This window comes from Rhea pennata, chromosome 9 (assembly GCF_028389875.1).
Source record: "Rhea pennata isolate bPtePen1 chromosome 9, bPtePen1.pri, whole genome shotgun sequence".
NCBI classification, from domain to species: domain Eukaryota; kingdom Metazoa; phylum Chordata; class Aves; order Rheiformes; family Rheidae; genus Rhea; species Rhea pennata.
Window position 1 is genome coordinate 29,330,589 of NC_084671.1, and position 12,772 is coordinate 29,343,360.

At 43.0% G+C, this 12,772-nt stretch overlaps 2 protein-coding genes across 6 annotated transcripts in view; one reads left to right on the forward strand and one right to left on the reverse strand.

The window, feature by feature from the left end:
- IGF2BP2 (insulin like growth factor 2 mRNA binding protein 2) overlaps window positions 1-1,968 on the forward strand; it is a 74,379-nt gene extending 72,411 nt beyond the window's left edge. For both annotated transcript variants that reach the window (XM_062582216.1, XM_062582217.1), the window contains one exon: window positions 1-1,968. In XM_062582216.1, the coding sequence (XP_062438200.1) occupies window positions 1-96 (96 nt within the window). In that variant the 3' untranslated portion in view covers window positions 97-1,968.
- SENP2 (SUMO specific peptidase 2) overlaps window positions 1,496-12,772 on the reverse strand; it is a 26,756-nt gene continuing 15,479 nt past the window's right edge. For 3 of the 4 annotated variants that reach the window (XM_062582221.1, XM_062582218.1, XM_062582220.1), the window contains 6 exons: window positions 11,869-12,000; window positions 11,225-11,428; window positions 11,031-11,110; window positions 9,341-9,425; window positions 8,475-8,570; window positions 1,496-1,661 (listed from right to left, as the gene is read on the reverse strand). In XM_062582221.1, the coding sequence (XP_062438205.1) occupies window positions 1,545-1,661; window positions 8,475-8,570; window positions 9,341-9,425; window positions 11,031-11,110; window positions 11,225-11,428; window positions 11,869-12,000 (714 nt within the window). In that variant the 3' untranslated portion in view covers window positions 1,496-1,544. Of the gene's footprint in view, window positions 1,662-7,244; window positions 7,933-8,474; window positions 8,571-9,340; window positions 9,426-11,030; window positions 11,111-11,224; window positions 11,429-11,868; window positions 12,001-12,772 lie in introns of those variants that run through there. The other variant, XM_062582219.1, reaches the window with a different exon arrangement.

The window sequence follows — 12,772 nt, forward strand, 5'->3', positions numbered from 1 at the left end:
ACCGCACAGCGCAAGATCAGGGAGATCGTACAGCAGGTGAAGCAGCAGGAGCAGAAACATGCTCAGGGAGCCCCGGCCTCGCAACACAGCAAGTGAGGCTCCCGCCGGGCCAGCCAGCAACACCCGATGAATGTAAGCCTGCCCACGCCTGACACAACAGCCGATCAGGGGAGCAAACCAAAGACTGTCCTGAGGCACGAAAGTCTGCCCATGGCTGGGGCCCTGCAGAGGACAGATGGACGGACGGATGGACGGCGGCCGGGGAAGGGAAAGGTTTCCCACCCGTTCACCCTGAAGGTGCCGCAGTGCTGGGCTGCTTGCCCCAGGGCGCTGCAGACTCTGTCAATCCCCCAGCCGCCACCTTACTCTATTTACTACCGACGCTATCCCTTTAGTTGGACTAACATAGGCAGAGATTTTTTTTTTTTAATCAACCCCTTGACACCTTTTTGGAACTGTTCTTTGTACCTGCGTGTAGGTAACTAGAGGAGGAGATTTTACAGCATGGGGACTGCAGTGCCCCATGCAGCATTCGCAGCGTTAATATATTTTAGAATTAATATATCAATAACAAAACTAACGCCGATTTTTAATTTTTTAAAGATTAATTTTTTTTCAAATGGGGGGTGGTTGGGATTTTGGGGAAGGGGATGTTTGTTTTTAGAAAAAAAAACAGGCTTTTCTACACTTTTAAGGAAAGACGCTAGTCCATTCATTCTCTGATGCACAGTACACCAGAGATTTAGGATTGCCAGCAGAAAAAAAACAAATTGAGCAAGTGTTAAAAAGTGGCAATTTCTTAAGGGCTTTGAAAAGAGCAACACCAACAGTGCACCATGGGGATTGCCTGTAAGCCAACAGAAGGGATACCGTCTCTTTTAAGAGGAATCTCTCTTTCTCTCACTTTTTTCCATGCCCTTTCCTCTTAGCTTCACAGAGTCCAAACTGGGCTTTTGCATCTGCTCCGTTGCCCCACTCTGTCTGTCTGTCTGTCTGTCTCTCTCCCTCACCACCGGACAAAGTCGTGCTCTCGCTACAACCCTGCGGAAAGTGAACGACAGAGCCGCCCAGCCACATCTTTTCTGCTTTGGTTCTCAGCCAGCACTTTTTTTGTGAAAAAAAAAACAAACAAAAAAACCCCCAAAACAGCAAACACACACACAAACAAATAAAAAGGTGTCCTTGCCCTCACCCAAACCAGGGAGGGCCCTGTCTTGCCCGGCCAAGGGGCTGCCCCTAGGCATTTGCTGTTTGGGGAAGGATCCCTTTTTAAACATTGCGGGGAGAGAAGGGAGAAAGGGGAGGGAGTAACGGATTTACAAGAGGTTGCTGGCCTAGGGCTTGAAAAACTAGCAGAATTTTTTTTGAGAGAGAGAGAAAAAAAAGAAAAAAACAACCCCACACACGTACACACACAAAAACTACCTCAGGTTTTCGTACCTCAGCACCTTGCGCTTGTGTTTCCCTTTTAGAGATTTTGTATGCCTTGTAAAACTGATAGTTGAAGCATTTTTTTATTTTTTTAATAAAAACAAGTTGGAAAACTATCTAGACCAAGTCAGCTGCGAGGCGGGAGAAGGAAACCATCCCACGTGTCCAAGAGCTCTTCTGTAGTCTCCTTCTGCTAGCTGAGAGCCAGTGGCCATTCCTTCGGAGGAAAGCTTGAGAAATGTTTAAAAAAAGAAAAAAAAAACACATACAAAAAAAAAAGTTTTTTAAAAAAAAAAGAAGAAAAAGAACAACAAAAGCAATGAAAACCAACCGGCAGACCGGAGCAGACCACCTGAGCCCTGCTGTGGCACGCACTGACCGAGGTTTCTGTGCTGAAGGCCGAATGCATCCTGGGTTACGTGACCATACCAACATTGTAAGGACAGACTGCAACGCCAGTTTTTTCTCTACTGCAAACAGTGTTCTGTGAAAAACCACCACCACCACAAAAAAAAAAAATATATATATCCAGCTAACAAGACCTTGAGCTTGCTATTCGTTGCTTTCTTTCAAGTTCCTTAGGTGGGTACAAGCTGAGCCAAACATGGGATTTTTTTTTTTTGGGGGGGGGGGGGGGGGGAGGTGGTTGAGTTTCCAGCATGGACTGCTGTGATGGTACTGGTGGTTTCATGTGGCCACCCAGCTCACCCTGCCTCTGTTGCAGGCATGGTGGTGGGTTCTGTTCTGCTTGGGACACATGGACAATGGGGACTAGGGAGTGGGATGTTGAGATTTTTGCCTTTTCTTGAGGAGCAAACCCAATGGCAACTCTCCACCACCATCACAACCCAGTGGGTGAGCCAGCTGCAGAAGCAAGGTGGTGGGACATGTCCTCCACAATGGCCTGGCTCTGCCACCATACAGAGGCAACATGAGCAGGGGCAGCCTCCAGGCTTGAATCCGCTCACCTGGCAGCTTGGCTGTGGGCCCCTCCAGGCCATCTTACATCCCCCCTCCATGAAGGTCTGCTGAGAAGGGTGTTAAGCCACCCTCTCTGGCAAGCAGGAGTCAGAAGCTTTGTTTCTGGCCTTAAGGGCCCAACAAAGTGGTGTTGAATCCAAACCTTCCCCATGCCACCGTAGGACTGCTTCAAACATATCAGGCTCCTCTTTGGAGGAGCATGGTGGTAGTGGGATTTGTTTACAGGAATTGCCAGGAGCAACTTTGCACGCTCCCTCAGAGGAGCTGTTACCACCATTAAGCTGCCTTGCATTGCACTGAGTCAGCTAACATGGCTAGCAAAGCCAAAATAGTAGTATGGCACTGCTGCATTTATTAACAGGGATCACTAATTATGATTATGTAGCTGTAAACCCTAAGTGTCCCTACTGGATACCATGGCTAGCTAGAGAAGCAGCTAAAACCTTGGTCTTAATAGCAGCAGAGAGGAGCCCACCTTCAGGGAATAATGTTGTTAAAAGGGCTAGCTCCAAACAGAGAAAGGGGCAGTAATGGGGCCTGAACTTCTCTTGGGTGAAACTATCAGTGCAAAGGCAGCAGGGGCCTCCAGCCACCTGCTAGGAATGGAGCTTTTCTCCATCTTTCCCTCTTTACCACCACTGGCAGATATGAATCTGAGCATCAAGATGAGTACCAAAGAGAAACAAAATAAGCCCGTGAAAAGTCTGGTTCAGTTGACTTGTCCAGCAGCAAGGTCTGTAACAACGCACAGCACAAAGACCCAGTCTCCAGGGACCATGCTGCCACCCAAGAGGTTGCCTCTGGGGAAGGCAGTGCTTAGTACATGGCTGTACTGTATGATCTCAGCAGAACAGGTCACTTGTCAGCCCTTCGTGTTTTGTCAAAACATACTGAATAGTTTTTTTTTCCCCAGACTATATGGGGAATAATACACAGGAGATCAGAAAAAGAACATCAGTCAAGTCTGAATCCTCCTCTGTCCCTGCCTTTCCAAGTCCCAGACAGCCTACACTGAGCAATGATTTCACTCCTGGTACGAGTGACTCAGCTCTGGGGAGACTCATGCTCATCAGTGCTTTAAAGATTTGTTTGACCTGAGCTCACAAGTGCTTTAAAGATTTGTTTGACCCACATTCACTGCATCTGAGCCCCTCACGTACTTCCTGTGAGTAAGAATCCAGTCACACAGCAGATGACAGTAGCAGAAACACACAAAGCAGGATGCAAAGCAGATCTTCATCCCCATGGAGGCAGCCAGGGAATACAGCATTACTTGTTCTGGATCACAGGCCTTACATATACTCTTAAAGCAACACAAAGAAAAGTAGAAGCTGATCAGCTCCAAGAGTCCAATTACCAACTAGAATTAAAGAGAGGTCCAGATCCAACATGCAACTGTTTGTACATAGGGTTTGTAGGCCGGAAAGTACAGAATCACAGAATGACCGAGGTTGGAAAGGACTTCTGGAGATCATCTAGTCCAGCACCTCTGCTCAAGCAGGGTCACCTAGAGAATGTTAGTCAAAACCTGCCTGCACGCGATGCTGTCTATCTCCAGAGAAGGAGACTCCACAACCTTTCTGGGCAACCTGTTCCAGTGCTCTGTCACTCTCACAGTGAAGAAATTCTTCCTTATATTCAGGTGGAACTTCCTGTGGTTCAGTTTGCGCCTGTTGCCTCTTGTCCTGTCACAAGGCACCACTGAAGAGTCCAGCCCCATCCCCTTGACTCCCCCTTAAGGTATTTGTAGATATTAATAAAGATCCCCTCTTAGGCTTCTCTTCTCAATGCTAAACAGATCCAGCTCTTGTAGTCTTTCCTTATAGGGGTGATGCTCCAGTCCTCCGACCATCTTGGTAGCTCTCTGCTGGACTCTCTCCAGTAGCTGCATGTCTTTCTTGTATTGGGGAGCCAAAAACTGGACACAATACTCGAGATGAGGCCTCACCAGGGCTGCGAAGAGCAGCAGGATCACCTCCCTCAACCTGCTGGCAACATTCTTCCTAATGCACCCCAGAATACCCCTGGTCTTCTTGGCTACAAGAGCACATGCTAGCTCATAGTCAACTTCTCCACCAGGACTCCCAGGTCCTTCTATGCAGAGCTGCTTCCCAGCAGGTCAGCCTCCAGCTCGTACTGGTGCACAGCATTATTCCTTCCTAGGTGCAGGACTGTGCACTTGCCTTTGTTGAACATCAGGAGGTTCCTCAGCCTGTCCAGATCTCTCTGTATGGCAGCACAGCCTTCTGGAGTGTCAGCCATTCCTCCCAGCTTGGAATCATCAGCAAACTTGAGAGGGCTGACTTGAAGGGACAGAGAGGGCACTCTGTCCCTTCATCCAGGCCACTGATGAATAAGTTGGACAAGACTGGCCCCAGTACTGAGCCCTGGGGGACACTGCTAGCTACAGGTCTCTAACTAGACTCTGCATTGCTGATGACGACCCTCTGAGCTCTGCCTTTCAGCCAGTTCTCAATCCACCTCACTGTCCACTCGTCTAACCCACACTTCCTGAGCTTACTGAGGAGGATGTTATGGGAGACGGTGTCAAAAGCCTTGCTGAAGTCAAGGTAGACAACATCCACTGCTCTCTCCTCATCTACACAGCCAGTCATTCCATCACAGAAGGCTGTCAGATCGGTTAAGCAGGAGTTCCCCTTGGTGAATCTATGCTGACTACGCCTGATCACCTTCTTTTCCTCCATATGCTTAGAGATGACATCCAGAACAAGTGGTTCCATACCTTTTCCAGGGATAGGGATGAGGCCTATAGTTTCCTGGGTCAAGAGGCTTAAAAAGACTTAAAGCAGACTATTTCTCTCTATAGAATGTTCTTGGGTAACTCAAAGCATCTTACATGGATGTAGGGAACTAAGAAACAGCTGAAAAGCCAGAACCTGTGAGATGACCCTGTATACAGAGGAGACACTTACTGGTACATACATAATTTCCTCATGGTATTTCACAAAATGAGGCTTTCAACTGCCACATAGAATCAGAGTGACCAAGGTGAGAAGGGACCTTTAGAGATCAGCTGGTCCAACCTCACTGCTCAAGCAATCACCTAGAGTAGGTTGTCCAGCATTCTGCCCAAATGGCTTTTGAATACGTCCAAAAATGGAGACTGCACAATCTCTCTGAGCAACCCGGTATTCTGGGCACACAGGTAACTTTTAATCAAGCTGCAGGCACCAAAACTGCTATCTCCTAGCACAGTTCACACTCCAGTTTAGAAGCCTGCATGTCCAGGTTAGCTGACTGTATGTCCAGGTGAGCTTTTCAAGGCAGTTTCATTCTGCTGCTTTCATCTTGTGCCTGAGCACCCTATGTTTATGGGAAGTAACAGGAGGACTTGGAAAGCATTCTCTTGTTGCATAAACTCTTATACCACTAGCATAGCAGGGCTCTTTGGTTGGTTTTGTTCTGAAAATAAAAGTTCTACTTCTATAGATCAGAGAACTGCAGGGTCAAAATCAGAAATTACAATACCCCACTACAAGACAAGAACTGTAGCAAACAGGAAAGACTACTTAAAGCACAGCACTCAACTACCAAGCCCTAAAGTCAATGAAGGTTTCAGCTGTTTAAGTCCTTAGGCAATACAAGGAAAAAGAAGAAATACTCTAAGGACAAAACACGACAAATTGCCTTTGTGGTGGAGAATCTGATTTTGTGATATTTGAAAGTAAAGACTGAACCAGCTGGTGGCCCACAACACAGACACACCAACTTACCAACTTTTCCAGAAGATATAGAACAGTTCTTCAGGCAAGGAACAGTACCATAAAAGCTGTTTTTTCCCACAATGACTTTCAGATAGTGGTAGTTCCCTGATGGACTGAGACACTGTCAAGTCTACGTTGGAAGAGGTAAGACAGGGCCAGGGCTGGAATAGCCCACATGACAGAAGGGCTATGTCCTCCAAATCAGCATCCTTCTACCAGAGCTGATCAGGAAAACCACCTTGTCACTAGTCAGGTATCACCTTACATTGCAGTGATCCCATGCTGTGTTACAAAAATGGGAGAGCACAGAAACACTGTTGTATCTATTTATACAAGCATTAGAATAAGCTGCTCACAAACCAACTACAGGACAATCTTTCCTCTGCAATGGTAAATGAGGATCTGAAAGACCTATAATACTACTCCAACTCTGGAGTCTAACCTAAAAGGGAGAAAAAAAGAAGAAAGAGTAAGAAAGGGGAAAGCCCATGTTTACACTAACTTGGCTCCATCTAACTGGAACAAAGCAAGAAAAATTCACGCAAGCACTTCATTTGGCAGATGCATGAAGGCAGCCCCTCCAGCAGAGGCAACAAACAACTGCAGGTAGTTCCTGCAACACCACTGTATCTGGCAGGACACAGATCAAAACCCTGTGCATCTTTAACAGCACCCGATACTACATCTTATTCCACTCCAGAGGTACACTGCTCTCTGAAATAATGTGTGAAGACACCCATATTTTTAAACAGATTCCAGTGCTGGGCAGGCCATGTTCACCAAGCTGTGCACAGGCCAGTTTATCTTACTGAGAAGCCTACTGAGTTATCCCAAAGAGACATCTGTTCTTCAGACCTGTACTTAGATATTACCTGGATTACACTGGCTCATCTCACTGCTGAATGACATCCTGATAACCCTGCTGGGATTCTGTGGCAGATGCTTAGAGGCTTTTGTGCTCTGATATTCATCATGGCTAGTCTTCTTCCTCATAGATAAGTGAGCTAGAAACCACTTTGCTATGTTAAACATTTTTAAATTAAAAAAAAAAAAAAAAAAAAAACACTCCACTTCTGTACCAGGCAGAGTTTCATTCCAATAAGGCTCTTTTATATAAGTTACATATTTATTTTAATAAAGAAAAGAAATAAATACTTCTCTTTTCACATTAGATATTTCCTTGGAGACGCACAAAAAAATAAAACAAACCCCAACTATAGGGGCTTCACTACGGATTTGTTACAAATCAAAGACTGTAAATGCTTTCTTCTTATGGTCATCACAAATCCAGTTTTAGGAATCAAGTAGATCGTGGATATTCCAGAAATAGAAGAAAACTCTCCTTGAGGAAACAGTAGCTAAGCACGTTGTCCTTATGGAGATAAGCTTTGGTAACAGAATTGTTACCACCATAGATAAGTCTCATTTGTCTAATCCAGCCCACATGTGCTGCAAGGTATAAGCAGAGGTTCACATAGCACCTGTTCTTAACCATTCCTTGGGCAAGGGCTCAGCAGTCTTCATCTTGCACTTATGGTGCATTAGCTAATTTCAAAGAGAGTTATCGTCTCCAAAAATTGGAAGGAAAAAAAAAAAAATGAACCACTACTTTATAGCCTAAAGAGGAAAATTTGTGTGCCTGCTGCCTTTTGAAATAAGGCATTAGAAAAATAATTAAAATCAGAGTTAGTCACCACGTGGTGATCACAGTGTTATTCTAATAGTGCATGTCTCACAGCAGCTGCTGATGGATTATTTCCCACACCATCTTCCTGCGGAAGTAAGGCATGTTATTCTGAAAAAAAAAAATCCATTAAATATGAAGCCATAGTTGAAAGAGGCAGAAATATGTATAAGCATCCAGTTGTTAATTCCTTAACATGACGAAGTTCATTTCAAGAATAGTCAACACCTGCCACTTTGGATGCAGCCATGGTTTAGCCCCCCTCCCCCCCCAAATGTTTGCAAGACATGACAACACAACAAAACCAGATTTACTTCACTATTTAACAGTTTACAAGCCCTTTGATAAAAGTTCGCTACATTTGAAAATAACTACTGTTTTAACTGGTCAAAGAGTTGAACACATTTCTCCAAAATATACAAAGGCCAGATGCATTACAAAGCTATTATCTGCAATACCTTGCCCAAGAGGAATTTCACACGTTCTGCTAGGAAACAAATAGTAGAAATAAAGACAAAAAATACAGCTCTATCTTGCTCCAGCCATGGCATTAGGTACCAAAAACGGAACCTCCGAGACTTCACAGTTAACATCTACTTAACTTCCCCAATTTTCACTTGTGTGAGAAACTAAAATTTATGAGCTTCACTCACCTGTGTGAAAGTGATCGGTTTGTCTCTGGAGACATAATCTGCATATTTGCACATAAAAACCCCACAGTCGCTTCCATTAAGTTGCTGAGGAATTTCCTAATGAATACAAAAAAAAAGGCAGAATTTTCCTCTATCTTAAAAGAAAGGCGATTTGGAAGTAGCATACAGTACTCAATACAGATAATACACCAATCAGACGCTTGTGAACCTCCTTTTATTATCCGTTCATCACTCCTAGCACACACACAAGGAATATACTCAACCACACAACGTCACTTCCCTTCGCTTCTTTTGTTTAGGACATTAAAATCCAAGTTCTTGGCTGGTCAACAAGGCAAGGTGTCTTGAGGCTTCCACAGTGCCCAGTGCAGTTAAGCCTTTGTTTTCTAAACTGAGTCTTTAGATGCTACCTTTTTTTATTAGATTTATTGAGAAACATCAGTCCTTTGCTTTGTCACATGCCAGGATTTGCACTCTACACAAGAATTAAAAGCCCAAATACAAAACTGATTTTAGGGGCTTATGTTCTCCCAACGAATTAAACAGACTTTTAAATGTGACTTATGAAACTGAGCCAAAAGCAAGATTCACCTAATGTGGCAGAGGATGCTCTGTTTTTTTTTTTTTTTTTTTTTTTTTTTTTTTTTTTAATTTATGACTAATTAAAAAAAAAAAGCCAGCAAGGAGAAGTTCTGCTGAAGATTTCATTCCAGCATGGTTACTCGGTCCACTTGCTGTCTGAGGTTATACGTTAAGAACAATAGAGGCTTATGGTCATTCTCTAAAGGCTTAGAGTTATTATTATATAGCAACAGCTTCACAATGAGTTACACTTCACATTTCAAATCCAAATAGTGCTCACATACATGTGACTCCATGCTGTGAAGAATCCACTCTGAAAAAGACAGCTCCAGATTTCTTTTTTCCTTGCTTTCTTCCTGTAGGTATTGGCTGTTTGAAACAAAACAAAACCACTCTTGATCTCCGTACTCAGGCCAGCAAAAAAAGAGGTGCAGAAGGATCAAAGGATACTGAATGGCTGGACAGTAAAATGTCAGAGGATATTCTCTGCAGCTGAAATAAGGCGTTTGGAGGAAAAACCCAAATCTTAACTCTACATACACAGTGACAGGCTGAGAGCTAACAGCTATCAGTCAGGAATGAGATCCAATGATTCCAACAGACTTCCATAAAAGCATAAGCTTATTGCATAAACTTATTGCTCAGCAGAGATCAAACAAAGCAAATAAAATGTTATCATCAGAAACAGAACAAAAACCAAGCCCTTCCAGTAAGCCCCTCTGTACTTTCATGACCTGCCTTCATCCCACATACAGTGTTGTCTTCTAGAAGTACAAAGGTTTTTCAGCTAACACCTCTGGCTGAGGAAGTTCCCAGGCCACAGGTTGCTAGAAGAATACTCTGAGGAAAATATTATTATACAGCTCTATTCTTAAACGCTTTCCGAGGCATCTGCAGTTAACTGCCGTCCAAGACGGCACAGGCCTAAAATAACACTTGGTTTGATCCAGTGGGGCTACTCCTATGTGCTTGGTCTATAAAGCAGTTGGACTAAGGGTTTTTACTGTGATTCTACTACTTCTGCATCAGTGGCAGACATATCTAACGATGCTGGCTTACTCACACATATAGTGGCAAAAAAAAAAAAATCTGTGTATACAAAGCTATCCATACAAAACAATGTATCCATAATGTTTAAAATTTATGTTATGTCAGTTAATACATCTGGAAATGTTTTCTACAAGACATCTACCTTGAACTGGAACCTCAGAAGTCTGAATGACACACATTAACAGCACAAGGGTAGCCTGCTGGAGTAAGCCAGAGGGTGGTTTTATTTAAAACATAGAACCAGAAGAGTGGAGGCAAAGAAGAATTGAGAAGCATGTTACAAGCTCGCTATAGTAAAAATGATGAATATTAGAAGCATAAAAAGTATTGTCTCAAGGCAAGAAGAGTATGAAAGAGTTAAGTAATAGCTCATAAGTTACATAGTTCATCATAAAAAGGAGTGGACATGCCATAGGATGCTAACATTACTGAGCTACAGTAATTTGAAAGGTCTTAATGAGTGCAGTGCATGGAAGAGTTGAAAAACTCTTGGAAGAATGCAATGCCTTCCATAGACATCACATACATCACATTTCCTCTTCCAGTCAGGCTGTATTTTGAAACACTTCCCTGAAATTCTTCCCTCTAGTCAATAGCCTAGCTTTATTGACTGCTAACAAAGTTCAGTTTACTTGTGCTACAGATGTATTATACTTTTGGCAGCAAAGCGTTGGCTGTGAGTATACGTGAATTTGGCAGAATCCAGGCATCTGAGAGCCTGGACGGAAGAGACAATGCAAGACTAGATAAATAACCGATGTTACAATTCACGTACAACTTGCAGCAAGGGAATCAAAGATTTCTGTTTTGTATCTATGAGAAAAAACAAGAACATCCACTCATGTGTTAGCGGGAGAAATCTAAAACAAATGAGCAAAACTTCTTGTGGTTCAAAACCAAAGCAGTGACCAAGCAGTTACTTACAACAAAGTTTCACAAATCTTGTCACCCTTTTGTCCCACTGAGTCAAAGTATTTGATGCTCTTCCTTCTGACATCTATAACCTGTTATTAGAACATGATTATGTTAGTTAGACACAGCACAAACTTGTGCTAAGTGACATTTCCTGCTTGTTTTTTCTCCTCATCCAATTCTAAAGAAAAGCCAGTTTGACTCACCGCTAGCGCCCAGTGCACTCTTAAGTGAATGGGCACTAAAATGAGGTCCTGCTTGAACAGATCCACACCTCTGGTCCATCTTCTTACTGCTTTGTAACCCCCAGAAATTAGCTTGGGATAGAAGAAAGTACTAAAAGCATAAAGCGCTGGATATCCATCTTTCTTACTTCTTTCCACCAGAAGATTCATGTAGAAATTAATGATCTGTATTATAAAGAACAAACTTTACAAGAGAAATAGGACACCGGTTCACCAAATGAAAAATATAGCAACACTTATCTGATGGCCATCATTAAGTATGCAGCTGAGACATCTCCAGTTTCAGCTTTCAGCTTTTTTTCCTCTGAATTTTGCATTTGGTTACTTTTGCAGTTTGATATAAACACTTGCCACCCACTCCAACTAACCTAGATATAAATTTAATTAAGGTGCTTCCAGTCACATGGGATTCTTAAAGGCCAAAAAAAAAAAAAAAAAAGAATCCTACAGATACTTCTTGGATGTGTTGGATGTGCAGAATGAAATAAAAAAAACAAAACAAAAAAAAAATAAAACAACCAAACATCCCCATAATTACAGACATCCAAAATATATTTTAAAGTATGTACTGAATTAGAAAAACTCTGTGCTACAGCAAGTTTTACCTCATCATTTAGCCAGTGGAGGTTCCTTAGCGTGTGGATGTCCTCACGAGTGACCTTTAGTTTGAAGGCACTGCTCATGATCTCATCAGGCTCACCTTCATTAAATGCAGCAGTGACCTCTCTCTCCATGGCCTGGAACAAACAGGAAATGGCTCAGAAAGGTCCTAAGCGTCCTAACCTGTAGCTGGCATTCAACTGAAACAAGGCCTGTTAAAGACTGTCAAGTTAGGCTCAGGTAACAGAGTAAGCCTAGAGCTTGGAAATAGCAATAGCGTTTCAGAGCAGAGGATTAGTGGTTTTATCAGCTTTTTACTAACTTAACAAATGGCAGTTGTTTCAGAGTCCTAACTTTGAAGCTCAGGTTGTTTCAGTTTCCACAAAGGAAGCTGATGTAAAACATGCAGACTAGTAAGCACAACAAAGCAGCTGAAGAATGAACAGAAATACAGCAAACACCTTTTCTCCCACATAAAGCTGGAGCCCTCACAACACTGATGTTTATGCCAACCACAACAGATATTCTCCACACCAAAGCAAGTAAGACAGGAGCCTGAAAAAAACTGAAGGTGGTGAGTTTTAAAGGGAATGGAAGCAACAGCAAAAAGGGAAATCAAAGTAACTACACTAGAGTCATGCAATCAAAAGTCTGTGTTGTTTATCTGACTGGTTGCAATAAGGATGCCTGCATCTAAGCTGCTTAGGGAATGCAATTAAATCACTGGACCTGTTAGTATAAAATACTCTGATCTGCAATACCATTTCATAGATTCAATCTGAGATAGCAAAATAAGAGAAACACCTTTATTTTCCTCCCTTGCATCGAAACATTACTCTGCAGACTTTGGTAAAACTTATTTGCTAGTCCCTTGCACATCAGTTGTCAATGGGCCAGAAAAGAGCTCAA